Source organism: Cetorhinus maximus, chromosome 5 (assembly GCF_964194155.1).
Source record: "Cetorhinus maximus chromosome 5, sCetMax3.hap1.1, whole genome shotgun sequence".
NCBI classification, from domain to species: domain Eukaryota; kingdom Metazoa; phylum Chordata; class Chondrichthyes; order Lamniformes; family Cetorhinidae; genus Cetorhinus; species Cetorhinus maximus.
The window spans coordinates 118,442,849-118,460,307 of NC_135883.1; the positions used below are offsets into that span (position 1 = coordinate 118,442,849).

The 17,459-nt window shown below is 41.8% G+C and overlaps 1 protein-coding gene across 4 annotated transcripts in view; it reads left to right on the forward strand.

Moving 5' to 3' along the window:
* Positions 1 to 9,523, forward strand: part of hbs1l (HBS1-like translational GTPase) — a 171,197-nt gene extending 161,674 nt beyond the window's left edge. For all 4 annotated transcript variants that reach the window (XM_078542377.1, XM_078542379.1, XM_078542378.1 and 1 more), the window contains 4 exons: positions 1,747 to 1,855; positions 5,128 to 5,228; positions 7,457 to 7,601; positions 8,820 to 9,523. In XM_078542377.1, coding sequence (XP_078398503.1) covers positions 1,747 to 1,855; positions 5,128 to 5,228; positions 7,457 to 7,601; positions 8,820 to 8,831 — 367 coding nt within the window. In that variant the 3' untranslated portion in view covers positions 8,832 to 9,523. The remainder of the gene's footprint in view (positions 1 to 1,746; positions 1,856 to 5,127; positions 5,229 to 7,456; positions 7,602 to 8,819) is intronic.
* Positions 9,524 to 17,459: the final 7,936 nt, after the last annotated feature.

The window sequence follows — 17,459 nt, forward strand, 5'->3', positions numbered from 1 at the left end:
CAGGCATGGTGGTTTGAGTCCGGTAAAATTCTGTAATTTTGTGTAATAATCTCTGATTTAATACTTCTTTGTAACATGCCTTGACTTCTTTCAAAAAGAGTAGCTTCCCTTTTTAAAATACAATAGGGCGTATTTTCCCGGAGGCCCAAAAAGGAGTCCTAAGCTCGCACTTGCCAGGAACAAGACCGGCGGAACAATCTTCCTAATTCAGTTCCAAGCTTGTCATTAGGCCCTTCAGGGAAGAAGGGGAAACACCTCCTCTGGAAGTGTTTGATCTGTGGGTGCGGCTTTTTACAATGGCGGGCCCCTCTTTGGGGTATTTAGTCTTCGCACCAATGGCCTCCAGCTTGCTAAAATGGGGCCACGTCCATTGAGCTGGAGGCAAAATGCCAGCAGTGCCAAAAAGCCATCCCTAATTGGGGCCTTAAGTATGCAAATTGGCTGCCCACCTCAGTTCTAAGGGCAACCAATCCATTTCCCAAGCTGCCCCTGGGAAATCCCTCCGGAGCTATCCCAATTCCGGACTCCCTTTTTTAAAATTCATTCATGGGATGTGGGCTTCGCTGGCTGGGCCAACATTTATTGCCCTTGAGAAGGGTGGTGGTGAGCTGCCTTCTTGAATTGCTGCAGTTCATGTGGTGTGCCAAAAGTGCTGTTAGGAAGGGAGTCCCAGGAATTTGACCCAACGACAGTAAAAGAACAGCGATATATTTCCAAGTCAGGATGGTGAGTGACTTGGAGGGGAACTTCTAGGTGGTGGTTTTCCCATCTGTCTGCTGCCCTTGTCCTTCTAGATGGCAGTGGTCATGGGATTGGAAGGTGCTGTTTCAGGAGCCTTGGTGAATTCCTGCAGTGCATCTTGTAGATGGTAAACACTGCTGCTGCTGTGCGTCGGTGGTGGAGGGATTGAATGTTTGTGCATGTGGTGCCAATCAAGCGGACTGCTCTGTCCTGGATGGTGTCAAGCTTCTTGAGTGTTGTGAGAGCTGCACTCATCCAGGCAAGCGGGGAGTATTCCATCACACTCCTGACTTGTGCCTTGTAGATGGTGGACAGGCTTTGGGGAGTAAAGAAGGTGAGTTACTCGTCACACCATTCCTAAGCCTCTGACCTGCTCTCATAACCACAGTATATATATGGCTAGTCCAGTTCAGTTTCTGGTCAGTTGTAACCCCCAGGCTGTTGATAGTGGAGGATTCAGTGATGGTAACGCCATTGAACATCAGGGGGCGATGGTTAGATTCTCTCTTGTTGGAGATGGTCATTGCCTGACACTTGTGTGGCGTGAATGTTACTTGCCACTTGTCAGCCCAAGCCTGGATATTTTCCAGTTCTTGCTGCATTTGGACATAGACTACTTCAGTATCTGAGGAGCCGTGAATGGTGCTGAACATTGTGCAATCATCAGCGAACTCCCAGCCTCCAAGCTCACCACCACAGGACTGGGAGGATTCGATTCAAAGCTTTATTCACTTGGAAGTCACCTCTTCCATCTTAAAACACACCAGAACGTTCATTCTGACTGTCAAATGTAACTATTAGGCTGTGCCAATTGAGCACATTATAATTATTCAAGTTTTAGTATGTTCATTCAAGTCTTACCGAATAGAGTCACAGTTCAACATAATATATAAAATAAACATTTTTGAAAGCAAAATCCATAAACATACAGAACTTGTTTAATCTCATTACAGTCTGTTTTTGACAAGTTATGCTGACTTTTCTTCTTAATTTCTCTTCCTATAGCGTGGGGTGTATTTTTTGTGATCAGAAAGCACCTATAAAAACATGCACAAGGTTTAGAGCTAGAGTTCTTACTTTCAGCATTGATACTCCAATCACACAAGGTTTACCAGTAAGTACAATGATTTTCTTTCTGCATTTATTTAGAATTCAGTAAATGACAAGAGATTAAAAGCAAAATTGCACTAGGAAGCACAACTTTTTTGTAGCAGTCCTGCATACTTTATCTTGAATTGAATTTTAGGCTGTTCCTTTTAAGTTTCATATGTATACTTCTGAGCATGTTAAAATATGTTACTGCAATTTCAAGTTTAATATAGTAAACCAGACCTTATGCTCTTTTGGGCAGAAATATTGGATTGTTATATTAACTCATTCACTGAAAACTAACACTATGATGCCACTTGATACAATGGCTGGGGTGGACTGGACAGCACTGCTGGAGGATAAAATAGTGGAAAACCAGTGGGAAGCACTAAAAAGCAAGATCCTAATTGTACAAAGTAGACATGTCCCCAAGAAAAATAAGAGTGGTACCCCCCTGGTTGTCTAGAGGAATACAGGGGAAGATCAAACAGAAAAAGAAAGCGTATGATAGGCACAAAGAACGAAGCACTGCAGATAGCCTAGACGAATATAGGAAGTGCAGGGACGAAGTAAAAAAGGAAATAAGGAAATCAAAGAGAGGGCATGAAAAAAGGTTAGCAAGTAAAGTTAAAGATAACCCAAAGATGTTTTACCAATACATTAATGCTAAAAGGTTAGTTAAAGAAAAAGTGGGACCTATCAGAGATGAAGATGGAAACTTGTGTGTAGATGCAGAGGTTGTGAGAAGGGTTTTGAATGAATATTTTGTCTCCGTGTTTACAAAGGAAAGGGAGGATGTAGATATAGTAGTCCAGGAGGAACACTGCGAGATATTGGACGGGATAGTCATAAAGAGAGAGGAAGTACTCGAAGGGTTGAAATCCTTGAAAGTTGATAAGTCACCAGGGCCAGATGGATTGTTTCCGAGGCTGCTGAAGGAAGTCAGGGAGGAGATAGCAGATGCTCTGAGGATGATTTTCCAATCTTCACTAGATACAGGGGAGGTACCGGAGGACTGGAGAAATGCAAACGTAGTTCCATTGTTTAAAAAGGGATCAAAGGAAATGCCAAACAATTATAGGCCAGTTAGTCTTACATCGGTGGTGAGCAAGTTAGTAGAATCAATCCTGAGAGATAGGATTAACTGTCATGTGGAAAGGCGTGGACTAGTCAGGGATGGTCAGCATGGATTTGTTAAAGGAAGGTCTTGCCTCACAAATTTGATTGAATTCTTTGAGGAAATGACAAGAAGGGTTGATGAAGGTAGTGCAGTGGATGTTGTGTACATGGATTTTAGCAAGGCATTTGACAAGGTCCCACATGACAGATTGGTCAGGAAAGTAAAAGCCCATGGGATTCAGAGTAATGTGGCAAACTGGATAAAAGGTTGGCTTTGTAACAGGAAACAAGGGGTAATGGTCGATGGATGCCCTTGTGAATGGAAAGTTGTCTCAAGTGCTGTTCCACAGGGCTCGGTGTTGGGACCCTTGCTGTTTGTGTTATATATTAACGATTTGGACGTGAACGTGGGGGGCACGATTGGGAAATTTGCAGACGACACAAAGATTGGCCAAGTAGTGGATTGTGTAGAGGATAGCCATAATCTCCAAAACGATATAGATGGGTTGGTGGAGTGGGTGGTAAAGTGGCAGATGGATTTTAACAAAGAGAAGTGTGAGGTCATACATTTAGGGAGGTCAAACAGTTACAGGGATTACAAAATAAATGGGAATATACTAAGAGGGGTAGATGAAGTGAGAGATCTTGGCGAATAAGTACACAGGTCCCTGAAGGCAGCAGTTCAAGTAGACAAGGTTGTAAAGAAGGCATATGGAATGCTCTCCTTCATTGGCAGAGGTATAGAATATAAAAGTAAGGATATAATATTGGAATTGTATAAAACACTGGTGAGGCCACAACTGGAGTATTGTGTGCAGTTCTGGTCACCACATTACAGAAAGGACGTAATAGTTCTGGAGAGAGTGCCGAGGAGGTTTACAAGAACGTTGCCAGGGTTAGAAAAGTGTAGCTATGAGGAGAGATTGGATAGGTTGGGGTTATTTTCCTTGGAACAAAGAAGGCTGAGAAGTGACTTGATTGAGGTGTACAAAGTTATGAGGGGAATAGATAGAGTGGACAGGATAAGATTGTTTCCCTTGGTGGAGAATTCTAGAACCAGGGGACATAGATTCAAGATAAGTAGCAGAAGGTGTAGGGGGGATATGAGGAAGAACTTTTTTACGCAGAAGGTAGTGGGCATCTGGAATTCGCTGTCCAAGTTGGTAGTAGAGGCAGAAACTCTAAACTCTTTTTAAAAAATACCTGGATCTGTACCTTAAGTGCTGTAAGCTGCAGGGCTATGGGCCGGGTGCAGGAAGGTGGGATTAGAAAGGGCACCTGGGTGTCCTCGGGCTGGCATGGACAAGATGGGCCAAATGGCGGCCTCCTGTGCTGTAACTTTTCTATGGTTCTAATGCTTGTACATCTGACCCTGCAATGTGGAAGTTAAAATCAGATTTCCACACTCAGGATATTACAGTGAAGCAATAACATAAACACTCATGTCCCCCAAAGCATTGTAGCTTATTTTATAAATGCAGAATATGCATTACAAGCAAATTACTAGACAAAGGCCTGCATTAAATTACCTTTTTTCACTCATTTGACAATTTGTGCCTACTTTCAGCTGTTTGGAGCTACATAACTAAACTCACTTGTGCAAATAACTGGAGTCATTAGATGTTTGGACCTTTTAACAAAGGAATATTGAGATGTCCTGACTGCATTTTATTAAAAATTTGTTTGACTCGGAAAAGTAACCTTGAAGAGTTTATTTTTTAAATTGTTGAAATGTATCTTACAACTAAAATTAATGCAGTAGTGCTATTTTTAAATAGCATGATTTAGTGAAAATGAAATCACTGGAGGTGCCAACTTTTTGGTAATCCGCTGAACGTTGTGCTAATCCATAACCAGAATCTTGTCTGTTTCAGTATTATTCTTTCTCTCTCACCCTCCCTCTTCACACTAAATGAATCCTTACTGCTGTAATCATGGTCCTACCTCAAACCCTATCTATGGAAGCAGTTGTGTTATTTTGTACTGTCCATCTGGCAATGGTTGAGTTTGAAACTCTGCGTATTCTTATTCTTCTTCAAACTCTGGAAAGATGTTGGGCAAACTTTGAAGCTATAAGATTGACTAAGAAGGAATAGGAAATGCAATATACTGTTTTTTTTAATGCGCTTTGAACACTGTAGACAGTTGCGTTTAAAACATGGATTGTACCTTTAACAGGTTTTATTACACTACCAAACTTTAAGTGAACCATGCACAATCCGAAGACTAGTGAGCATTCTGCACAAGAGCACAGGAGAGGTTCTCAAGAAAAAACCTAAGTAAGCAACGCTTAAAACATCTCTATATTTATTTGACTATTATCCTTCATAGTTATACTAGCATGGGGAATTGAAAAGTTAATTTTGGTCAGGTTGAACCAGGAAAATAGTTAAAATGTTGATTTTAAAATAGTTTCTTTTCCTATTTTTCTTGATAACTCCTGTAACCATTTATCAGACCAAAAAGGTAACTTCCTTCCAATACTCTCCCAGTATCGCTTGTGAACTGATTAATGCTTGGGAGTCACCTGTTAGATCTTCATCGCTTTGTATAAAGTAATGAAGCCTCTTTGGGCATCTTCCCTGATAGCATAACTAAGATTGGAACAAGTTCACATTAAAATTGGAAATTAGGATAAACCTCCCTAACTGGGGAGAGCCAGTCATCCTGCCTTATTGAGCTGCAAAGGCAGTCTGCCGCCATCTCAGCCAAGCAGCAGCAGAACTAGAGCTTTGTCCAGGTTGAAATGTCTGGCCCCATCCATACTGTTTCTATTCTTATGTAGAGAAACAACGAGGTGGTAATAGAAATGTAATAATTGCAATCAAGTTTACATTTATCATGTCTACCTTGAGTAATCCTGCTGGCCTCAGATATGTGCAGTTGCCTTGGTTTTTGAATATTAGATCATCACTGTTTTACATTCCTTGCCCGTTAGGGCACAATATCTTGATAAAAGCAATTCTGTATTAGGTATGATCATCCAAAATTGCAGAACATTTTGAACTGTTTTCCACTTTTAGCTGTGAAGAATGTGCATGAATTAACTAATAGGACAGTGATGGAGTTGTGTAACACCACCATGTTAGCACATGAAATGGTTGCGGCAGGATCTTGTTCAGTTGCATCATTCCCTTTGAGTAAGAAAGTGCAAAAATAAAAGCTGTATTTTTAAAAAAGCTTTGTTTGGCTTCCCCATGCACTTTCTAGTCCTGGGACCAGCTGAATTAATACAAGAAGCAATAGTAATTGTAAGTGGCATCTCAGTTTAGAATTAGAGAATTTCTTATCAAAATAGTGACAATGAAGGTGATTTGACAACTTAATTTAGTTTGCCTCCAAAAGAATTCTGTGGTCCTCAAATAAATTTTCACATTGACACGTATTGTAAGACGGTCTATAAATTAATTGTTTTCTTTCGCAGTGATATGCTGCCAATTTTGTGAAGAGTTTAATTAACAAAACTGTCCAAATTATCTAGTTCACAATGCATGTGTATTCTTAGATTGTTTTGCTCAAATAATATTTAGGTTAAGTTATGAATCGTAATTATTTAGGGGTCCACTGTGTTCATCATCTTTCATAATTAATTCATATCCATTAATGACCGAAATAAATTTTGGATGCAAGTTGATAGAACCAGAATAAAATATCCCTTTAAAAGATACTTGAAAAATACTGTAAATGATAGACACATTGTACAAAATTTAGAAAAAAATTATAAAATATTACGAAAGATATGAGCAAGCAGTTTTAGAATGCCTAAATTTAGACTTTGATCAAGTGCTTAGGTGGGTCGTAGGCTCAGAAATCAAACCACAATAATATGCTGTTTAGTTGTGGCTAAATATATTGCAGAATGAATACTGTGTTTAATAAACTAATGCATTGTCAGGGGGTTTCATTATGCAGCAAACAGAGAAATTCCCTCTTTACTCATTCACAAATGCTTGGTGCTCAGTTTACCTAATATCAGCTTCAGATTTCAAGGAGATGCTCCGTTTCTAATCCTTCACATAGTGTTTTCATATCCTTCTGATTTAAAGCCTAATGAAGTCTTCTCCTAAATAAGCCTATAAAATGCAAATAAACACAAAGGAGATTGCTGTTGGATGTGTAAATACAGCCTAATGATGCCTTAGTTAATAAGGGGCTACTTCATTATTTTACTAGTTAGTTGGACGGCTGTGGCTGGCACAATGCCATGGTTCCGTTGAATACCTCCCTGAAATGAGGCTGACATTGGGACAAATTTACAAATGATGATTTGCAGGGCAAATTATCAAAGGAAACAATATGCAGCTTTGGGGTTGAAATAAGATTGTTTCTAAGATTTTAAAGCTCTTTAAATTATTATACCACCTAGCTATTGATAATCAAAACTCCAAATGATAGGGTGGAGATGTTTGCGAAACATATTGACCCTTGAGATGTCTTGACTTATGAGCCAGGCGACCTTGTATCTGATTTCTTGCTGTTTTCATACTTTGATTATAATCCTATTCAGATGTTTGACTAAGGGACAGAATGCCCTGATAGAGCTGCAAACCCAGAGACCTGTCTCTCTGGAACTCTACAAAGACTTCAAAGAGCTGGGTCGTTTTATGTTACGTTACGGTGGATCCAGTATAGCAGCAGGAGTAGTCACAGAGGTAACTATTACTTGAAACTTAAGATCTGTTTGATTTTCCACTCTATGAAACTGTAATGCACGTAAAATTTAGCAAAAGAAACCACATCCTTAAGTTATAAGCTTATTCTTTAACTTTAATTGATTCGGTTCTTAATAGCTGTGGGACTTCCCCTCTTTATTTAAAAAATGCCTGACAGGTGAATTATCGTTCTGTCCTTTCTCCCTTGGTATCTATGCAGATGAATCTATCCCAAATTGATAGATGAAAAATTTGCCTCTCTTTGCTGTGAAGTTATACGTGGTATGAGATTGAGCAGCCTCAGATCAGTGCCCAACAGGTACTAGCCTACACAGTGAAAGTATCTCTGGCCTGGTCATGATCGACCAGGCTCACTTCAACACTATGTTTGACATGGAATGTGATGAGAACTTTAGTCCTGATTTGGCACTTAACTTGAGAGGTAATACTGGCATCCAGAATTTACGATGTTCATTCTGTTATCCTGGCACTCCCCCACCAGGATCAGCATTAAACAAAATAAAATATTAGGTTTGGAGAGCTGTAAGTCTATAGTGATTGACTCATCTTGTCTTACCAGAGAAGATAGATTTGCTAGCCTCAGCAGGGTCACTTTCATTTTTTTTTAACTTGCTTCTAAAATGTAATGAATAACTATCAAATATAAAATACAGTATAATATGTTTTAGCATGAGTTTGTTAATTTTTTTCATTTAATTTTCTCCCCCTGAAGAAAGCACCCCCCCGCCAAGGGCTTTAACAACCTTGTGACACTTTACCTAAGTGGTTGTTCTTTGTGTTTGCCTCTAGGCAACACATGGCAGAAGCCAAAGTCTAATTGCATTGTGCACAGCCATTTAGTTATTTGTTTTAAAACTCAAAGCACATATAATATATAAATAACTTTCTTCAGATGACTTAAGACATTTTTATTTGATTCAGTTTTGTAAGTGTTCTTTGCCTTTGAGTGCATTTAAAAATAGAAGTGAAAATGTCTTCTCACATTCATTAACTTATTAGTGTAATTTAACAGGTCACCAATCTGAAAATATAGTTATTCCGCCAAAATATGCACTCTTTCTGTTATATGATAAATTTGAAGTCAAGTGCTTTGATTACACAAATTTTTTAACTTGGCTAAATACAATGAAATAACATGCTGTCATTCACTGTGTACTTCAGCAACCTAATAATGTACTATTGCCTCTTTTATTACAGATTAAAGAATGATTGTGTAGAGGAGTTTCCCAATTTTTGACCTTTCCTCAATCTTATGAAACACCGGCCAACTTGACAATATCCCACAACTTTGAACGATGTAGGAACTGTGGTCAGCAAAACAAAGTGCAATTTATGATAACTCAAAATGGAACCTCAACGAATGTGAATTTATCCTTTGCAATATTGTGTTCAAGAAAGCAACTGACAGAATGGTTTTCTCAAATCATTGAGTCATACTGCCAGTAATACCTCCATAAGCAAAGTTGCACTGTGTCTGAGGACAGTTGCTCTACAATATTAGTTCTAGTGATTTTTATCAGCACCCTGCAGACCGATGCATAACACACATTAAAAAAGGAAAATGTTGAGAGCATGATGCGTGACCCAGCTGAATTGCACATTCAGTGGCCAACAGTTGACAAATACTTCTTTGGTTTGCCTGCCTCCTGTTTGTTCTTCCATTAGTGTGCCATGATTTACTAATGTATTTATGTGTTGATCTGCTAACACAGACAGATTGACAGTAACAAGTAACAAAAGTACTTAGAATGCTCTTTCAAAGAAAATGATTTGCAGTACATCAGGTGATCAGATGTAATACCCTAACTTTCCACTTTCATATCAGTGGAAAGTGTTCCAAAAATATTTATCAAGGTGCAAGTAATTAAAGCTGGTACTGAATAAAATCTAGTTAAAGTAAACCATTGCTTCAATTTTTTGTAATTTATTTCAATTATGCAATTGTCTCATTTTTCATCTTTCAAAGTATTAATTCTAGCTGCAAGAGATTTAGGATTTCTTTACATTATAGTGTAGTTTCATTTTGATGCATATGTCCCTTTTTGATAAGAGTGCTGTTTCTAACTAGCAGAATAGTCATTCTTGTAGTTTGTTGTTCTAGTCTGGTGCTGTAGACCTTTCTATAGCTTTTGAATTGACCAACCAAGAGCTTTCAAACTTTTAAGTAGCCATGTAAGGTGTCACTTTGCATACCATTTAGGCACTTCTCATTTTTCTATATGATGCAGGGTTCAAAACCAAAATGTTTAAAAAATATTTTGGGTCTCCCTTCCCCCACAGATGGCTCATCAAGTTTATCTAATAGGTGGCTCACATAGAGCAGGAACATCTCAGATATGATCCCTAGGCTCTTGTTGTGATAGGTGGGGAGGTACAAGTTAACCTTGGGATCCAAGGTTAGGGAGGGGAAAATTGGATAGCTTCCACTCCTGATTGCAATCCATTAACTACTGCATGAAGTTGAGCATATGTGGATGTTGATTAAAGACAGGACTAGGCTTGGCTGTAATGTCCTCTCTACATTCACTGCCAAAACTCTCATATGAACTTAGAAGCATGCCCCAGCAAAGAGTCAGTACTTTCAGGAGGGAGGGAAGCTAGAGTGATATGGCTGATCTTTGGAAATAATGTAGACAGACAATAAAACAGTTTTGAGAGCAAAGTTTTCTGAGAGAGGTACCTTACTTAATAATTATTTAACTTGTTATTGTATTAATAAATATTTATAGAATGAACAAAGAATACCCTCCCAAAAAAGAACTTTTTGTGGAGTTTTCACTTGTATTAGTTCATTCTCTTTTTATTCGTTCATGGGATGTACATGCTACCTGCAAAAGCAGCATTTATTGTCCATACCTCTTTGCCCTTGAGAAGGTGGGGTGAGCAGCCTTCTTTAACTGCAGCAGCCCATGTGGTGTTTACATCCACAGTGCTGTTAGGAAGGGAGTTGCAGGATTTTGACCCAGTGACAGCGAAGGAACAGTGGTGCTATAGTTCCAGTTAAGGATAGTATATAGCTTGGATGTGAATGTGCAAGTGGTTGTGTTCCCATGCATCTGCTGTCCTTGTTTTTCTAGGTGTTAAAGCTTGCTGTTGGAAGGTGCTATCGAAAGAGGCTTGATGAGTTGCTGCAGTACAACTTGTAGATGGTACCCTCTGCTATGCCATTGCCTATAGTCAGTTAATTTTTTTTCGATATGCGAGTTGAGGACAGAGTGGGGAGAGAGATTTCAGAAGCTCACTCCACAGAACCAGTCAGTGACTGCGACTACACCGTAACAACTACCACAGCAAAATTGAATGGAGGAATATTGGCATAGATAAATGTTAACATAAAACATACCAAAGGTCTTGACAAAAGGAAGTAAGGTTCGTCAATAAATAGACACATGATTTTTTTCTCATGCAATGTGGATGCCATTGACAAGGCCAGCATTTATTGCCCATCCGAGCTGTCCTTGACTGGGTGGTGGTAGGCCTTGTTCTTGCAACAGTAATGTATTCTGTCTAGTGGCAGTGTTCCAACAATACTACTGGGTAGAGAGCTTCAGGATTTTGACCCAGCGACAATGAAGACATGGTGATATGTTTCCAAGGCAGAATAGTGTGAGAATTGGAGGGGAAGTTGCCGGTGGTGGTGTTCCCTTGTAAATGCTGCCCTTGTGCTTCTAGTTGATGGAGATTGTAGGTTTGGCAAAGAAATCTTGGCACGTTGCTGCAGTGCACCTCTAGATAGTATACACTGCAGCCGCCAATGTCAATGGTGGAGGGAGTGAATGATTAAGTTGGTAGATTGAATGCTGATCAAATGGATTACTTTGTCCTGCATTGTGTTGAGCTTGAGTGTTGCACTTGCACCCATCCAGGCAAGTGGATAGTATTCACATTTCTGTCTTATGCCTTGTAGATGGTGGAAAGACTTTGGGGAATTAGGAGGTGAGTCAGTCATCACAGAATACCCAGCCACTGACCTGCTCCAGTATGTTCCTCTTTCAGCTTTTTCTATGTTACATGGGGTCACCACAATACTGGTTGATCACCAGTGATCAACACTGATTTTTGGATTTTGTGGGTGGTTTTTTGACAGCCGGATGCCCTTCCTGCACTGACCTGCTCTAGTATTCATGAAGTTTACGTGGCTGATCACGTTCGGCTACTGGTCAATGGTGACTCCAGAATATTGGTAGTGGGGGATTTGTCGATGGTAATGCTATTGAATGAAATGGGAAGGTGGCGTGAATGTTGTTTGCCACTTATCAGCCCATGCCTGCGTGTTGCTCAGGTCTTGCTACATGCCAACATGCACTGCTTTGTTGACTGAGGAATTGCAAATGGATCTGAAATTTGCAATCAACTCCACTTCTGACCTTATGAATGGAGTGATGGTCATTGCTGAGGTTGGGCTTCGGATGTTGACATGAGGAGCTCATGCAGTGGTGTTCAGGGCCTGAGAATGCTAGCCCTTCAACAACCGCAACCATCTTTATCTGTGCTACATATGACTCCAAGCACTTTCTCCCTGATCTCCATTGACTTCTCTTTTACCACAGCTCCTCAGTGTCACGCTCAGTCGAATGTTGCCTTTATGTAAAGCCTTACATCTGTAATTCAGCTCGTGTCTATAATTGAGGCAAGGCTGTAATGATGTCTGAAGCCAAGTGGTCTTGGCAAAACTCAAACTGAACATCAGTGAATAAGTTATTTGTGAGTACGTGTCCCTTCAAGGCACTGTTGATAATTTCCTCCATCACTTTGTTGATGACTGAGAGTAGACTCTTGAGGTGGTAATTAGCTGGGTAGGCTTAGCCCTGCTTTTTGTGGACATGACATAACTGGGCAATTTTCCACATAGTCGGGTAGACGCCAGTGTTGAAGCTGTACTGGAACAGATTCTGAAGCTCAGATTTTCAGCACTACAGCTGGGATGTTGCTGGTAACAGTGCACTCAGCCATTCCTAATGTCACATAGAGTAAATCAAATAGCTGAAGACTGGCAGCTGTCGTGATGGGGACTTCAGAACAAGGCCGAAAAGTGTCATCTGTTCACTTCTGGCGGAAGATGGTTGAAAAAGTTTCAGCTGTGACTCTGCCATCATTAATGTTGGTTATGCTTATGGAACCGCCCCTTTCCCATTTGTTACTCAGTTGCCCACCACCATTTTTGACTGGATGTGCAGGACTGCAGAGCTTTGACCTGATCTGTTGGTTTTGGGATTATTTAGTTCTATGTATAGCACATTGCTTTTGCAGCTTCACCAAGTTTGCAGCTGTTTTTTTAGGTATGTCTGGTACTATTCCCAGCATGTTTATCTACACTCTTCATTAAATCAGAGGTGATTCTCTGACTTAATGGTAGAGTGAGATATGCTGGACCATAAAGTTATAGATTGTAGCAATACACAATTCTGCTGCTGATGGCCCACAGAGCAAAATGGATGCTCAGTTTTGAACTCCTACATTTTTTCCTAACCTATCCCATTTAGCATGGTGGTAGTGCAGCACAACATGATGGAGGATGTCCTCAGTGTGAAGAGGGGATTTTGTCCCAAAGAAGCCTATGTAGTGGTTGCATTGGTGAGGATGAGGTCAAGTCCAGAATTGGTAGGAGTGACCGCACAGTTCTTGTGGAGATGAAGTTCTGTCTTCATATTATGGATACCCTTCATTGTGTTGTGTGGTACTACCACCGTGCTAAATGGGATAGACTTCAAGCAGATCTAGCAACTCAAAACTGGGCATCCATGAGGCGCTGTGGGCCATCAGCAGCCGTAGACTTGTACTCAACCACAACCTGTAACCTCATGGCCTGGCATATCCTTGACTCTACCATTACCACCAAGCCAGGGGATCAACCCTGGTTCAATGAAGAATGCAGGAGGGCATGCCAGCACCAGGCATACCTAAAAATGAGGCGTTAACCTGGTGAAGCTACAACACAGGACTACTCGTGTGCCAATTAGCATAAGCGGCAAGCGATAGATCGAGCTAAGCAATTCCGCAACCAACGGATCAGACCTAAGCTCTGCAGTCTCGCCACATCCAGTTGAATGGCTGTGGACAATTAAACAACTCGTGGGAGGAGGAGGCTCTACAAATATCCCTATCCTCAATGATGGAGGAGCCCAGCACAGCAGTGCAAAAGGTAAGGCTGAAACATTTGCAACAATCTTCAATTAGAAGTCCCAAGTAAATGCTCCATCTCTGCCTCCTGTGAAGGTCCCCAGCATTACATATGGCAGCCTTCAACCAATTCGATTCACTCCACTTGATATCAAGAAATGGCTGAAGGCGCTGGATACGGCAAAGGCTATGAGCCCTGACACTATTCTGGCAATAGTACTGAATACTTGTGTTCCAGACATGCTGCGCCCCTAGCCAAGCTGTTCCAGCTACAACACTGGCATCTAGCCAGCTATGTGGAAAATTGCCCAGGCATGTCCTGTATACACAAAGCAGGACAAATCCAACTTGGCCAATTTCTGCCCCATCAGTCTACTCTCCATCATCAGTAAAGAAATGGAAGGGGTTATCAACAGTGCTACCAAGCAGCATTTGCTTAGCAATAGCCTGTGCACTCTCACTCAATTTGGGTTCCTCCAGGGTCAGTCAGCTCCTGACTTCATTTCAGCCTTTATTCAAAAATGAACAAAAGAGCTGAACTTCCGAAGTGAGGTGAGAATGACTGCCCTTGATATCAAGGCAGCATTTGACTCTGTGACATCAAGGATACTTAGCAAAACTGGAGTCAATGGGAATCGGGGAAAATTCTCCACTGGTTGGATTCATACCTAGCACAAAGGGAGATGGTTGTGGTTGTTGGAGGCCAATTATTTCAGTTCCAGGACATCACTGCAGCAGTTCTTCAGGGTAGCGTCCTCGGCCCAAACATCTTCAGCTGCTTCATCAATGACTTTTCTTCCATCATAATGTCAGAAGTGGGGATGTTTGCTGATGATTGCACAATGTTTAGCACAGTTTGCCATTCCTCATACTGAAGCAGTTTATGTCCAAATGCAGCAAGACCTGGACAATATCCAGGCTTGGGCTGACAAGTGGCAAGTAACATACGCGCCACACAAGTGTCAGGCATTGACCAGCTCCAACAAGTGAGAATCTAACCATCGCCACTTGACAACAATGGCATTACCATTGCTGAATCCCCCACTATCAACATCCTGAGGGTTACCATTGACCAGAAGCTGAACTGGACTAGCCATTTATAAATACTGTGGCTACAAGAGCAGGTCAGAGGCTAGGAATTGTGCAGCGAGTAACTCACCACCTGATCTCCCAAAGCCTGGCCACCACCTTCAAGGCACAAGTCAGGAGTGTGATGGAATACTTACTCTCCACTTTCCTGGATGAGTGCAGCTGCAACAACACTCAAGAAGCTTGACACCATCCAGTACAAAGCAGCCCGCTTGATTGACATCCCATCCACAAACATTCACTCCCTCCGCCACCGACGCACAGTGGCAGCAGTGTGCACCATCTACAAGATGCACTGCAGGAATTCATCAAGGCTCCTTAAACAGCACTTTCCAAGCCCATGGCAGCTACCATCTGAGAGGACAAGGGCAACAGATAGATGGGGACACCGCCACCTGGCAGTTCCCTTCCAAGTCACTCACCATCCTGACTTGGAAATATATCGCCATTTCTTCACTGTCACTGGGTCAAAATCCTGGAACTCCTTCCCGAACAACATTGTGGGTGTATCTATATTGCATGGACTGCAGCGGTTCAAGAAGGCGGCTCACCATCACCTTCTCAAGGGCAATTAGGGATGGGCAATAAATGCTGGCTTAGCCACTGAAGGCCACATCACATGAATGTATTAAAAAAAGTAGGTTATTCCAATGTTTTGGTTTTGTCACCACCTGTTTCAAGCCCAATCTGGCAGGTGTCCTTCGGGACTCTGCCAGTTCGATCAATAGTGATACTACCAAGCTCCTTGGACATCGGAGTCCCTCACCCAGAGTATATTCTGTGCCATTGCTAATCTCAATGCTTCCTCCTAGTGGTGTTCCACGTGGGGGAACACTGATTCATAAGCTCAAAGAGGGCAGGTAGGAGTAATCAGCAGGAGGAGTCCTTGCCCATGTTTGAGCTGAAGAATGAAACTTCCAGTTCCACTACAAATCTCTCCTGAAAAACATTATTCAAAGCTTTTAGGAATGTAATTATACGGTGTCCTATGGTTTTCCACTCTACTTCGGTTGACACACCTGCAAACAGTCAAGGGTTTTTGAAGCAGGATCCTCTCTTCTAAACAGTACAAGTCCAATCACTTCATCCTTGTTCGATACTGAGCTTTCCCCGTTGTGTACTGCAATAGTTTAGAACTGAGTGCAAACAGAGTGTCATCCACTAATAGAAGGCTTTCTTGTTTGGAAATATAAGGCCACCATAGGAGACCTTATTTGTATTTAACATGTTAAAATGGTGATCGTACATAAGGTTGTTGCTTATCTATTTAAAATATACTGTTAATGTTTCCCAGGTTTTAAATGAGTTAGTCGAATAGCTCTAATATTGATAATTATCGAGTGACTTAACTGGTCCTTCATTACATAGTTACAATTAAACTCAGCCTGGAATGAACACACTCCCATTTGGTTTCTGTTAAATACTAAATCTAATCCTCAACAGATTACAGGCTACCAGTTTACTTAGCAATAAAAGACCATCTGAATTAATCCTCCAATCATGCCACTGGTGGTGGGAAACACAATGGGTGGAATCGTCCCAGATTTGCACTAAGTGGAGTTGCTGGCCACAACGGCGGGTTTCCACGCCATATTGTCCCAAACCAGCTGCATTATTTATGCATTCCTGGGAAACATGCTGTTTCTGTGGCGGTGTGGCTAACCAGGCTTGGGAGATGTTGGCAGTGGTGATCAGTGCCAATGCCAACAGAAGAGGTTGGCCATCCAATGCAGATAGAGGATGAATGATTTCATCCGTGCAGCCAGGGTATGGCAACCATCTCATCATACTAATAAACTAACATACTCGAGCCCATCACACATTCACTAGCATCTCACTCACTGCCAGCTCAAGGGACATCACCACCCATTCTCACACACATACCCTCACATGTCCATCAGGCCTCATCTCTGCCTCCTCAACCCTCACCATCTTGAGACCACTTGCACAGATCAGCATGTACCCCCACACACACCCTGGGTTAGCCTCCTTCCCCAGTACAGCCCTTGTCCTGCAGCCTCTTCCCTTGCCTGAGGCCACTTCTCCCCCTTCCCCAAGCAAGCCCTAGCCCTGCAGCCATTGAAAAGCCACCCACAAATGGCTGATCTGGTAGGTAGAGACCTGCCCGTGAGCCCCTCTAAAAGTGATGTGGTGCTCTCTGTGAAGCCTGGTGCTGACGACTGTGAGTGCTAACCGAAGCAAGGTAGACAAACAAACCTTGAAGTCCCGAGTGAAGTGCAGCTTGCAAGGTGCACATCGCTTATGTGCGTTTTCCCACCAACATGGGCGGACGATCTGGGGTCGGGTTGGGGGGGGATGCAGTGGGGGAAAGCTTCCAGTGGGCAGGCCTAATAATGATATGCTGATGTATTACAATGAGATTCCCCACATCCAATGGTGGGAAACGTGGCCCGCCATCGGAGGGCTGAGCAGACAATTGCAAACTTCTTTCATGCCATCGTGAAACCGATCGTGCCATATTGACCATTCATGCCACCGAACACGCCCAACACCAGGGGGGCACAGAAAATCCCAGCCGATAGTTAATACCAATTGCAATTTGTTTTTTTCTTTTCGAAACCTTTCATATCGACATCCCTAGCATATAAAAAAGTGGCCCTTCGCAAT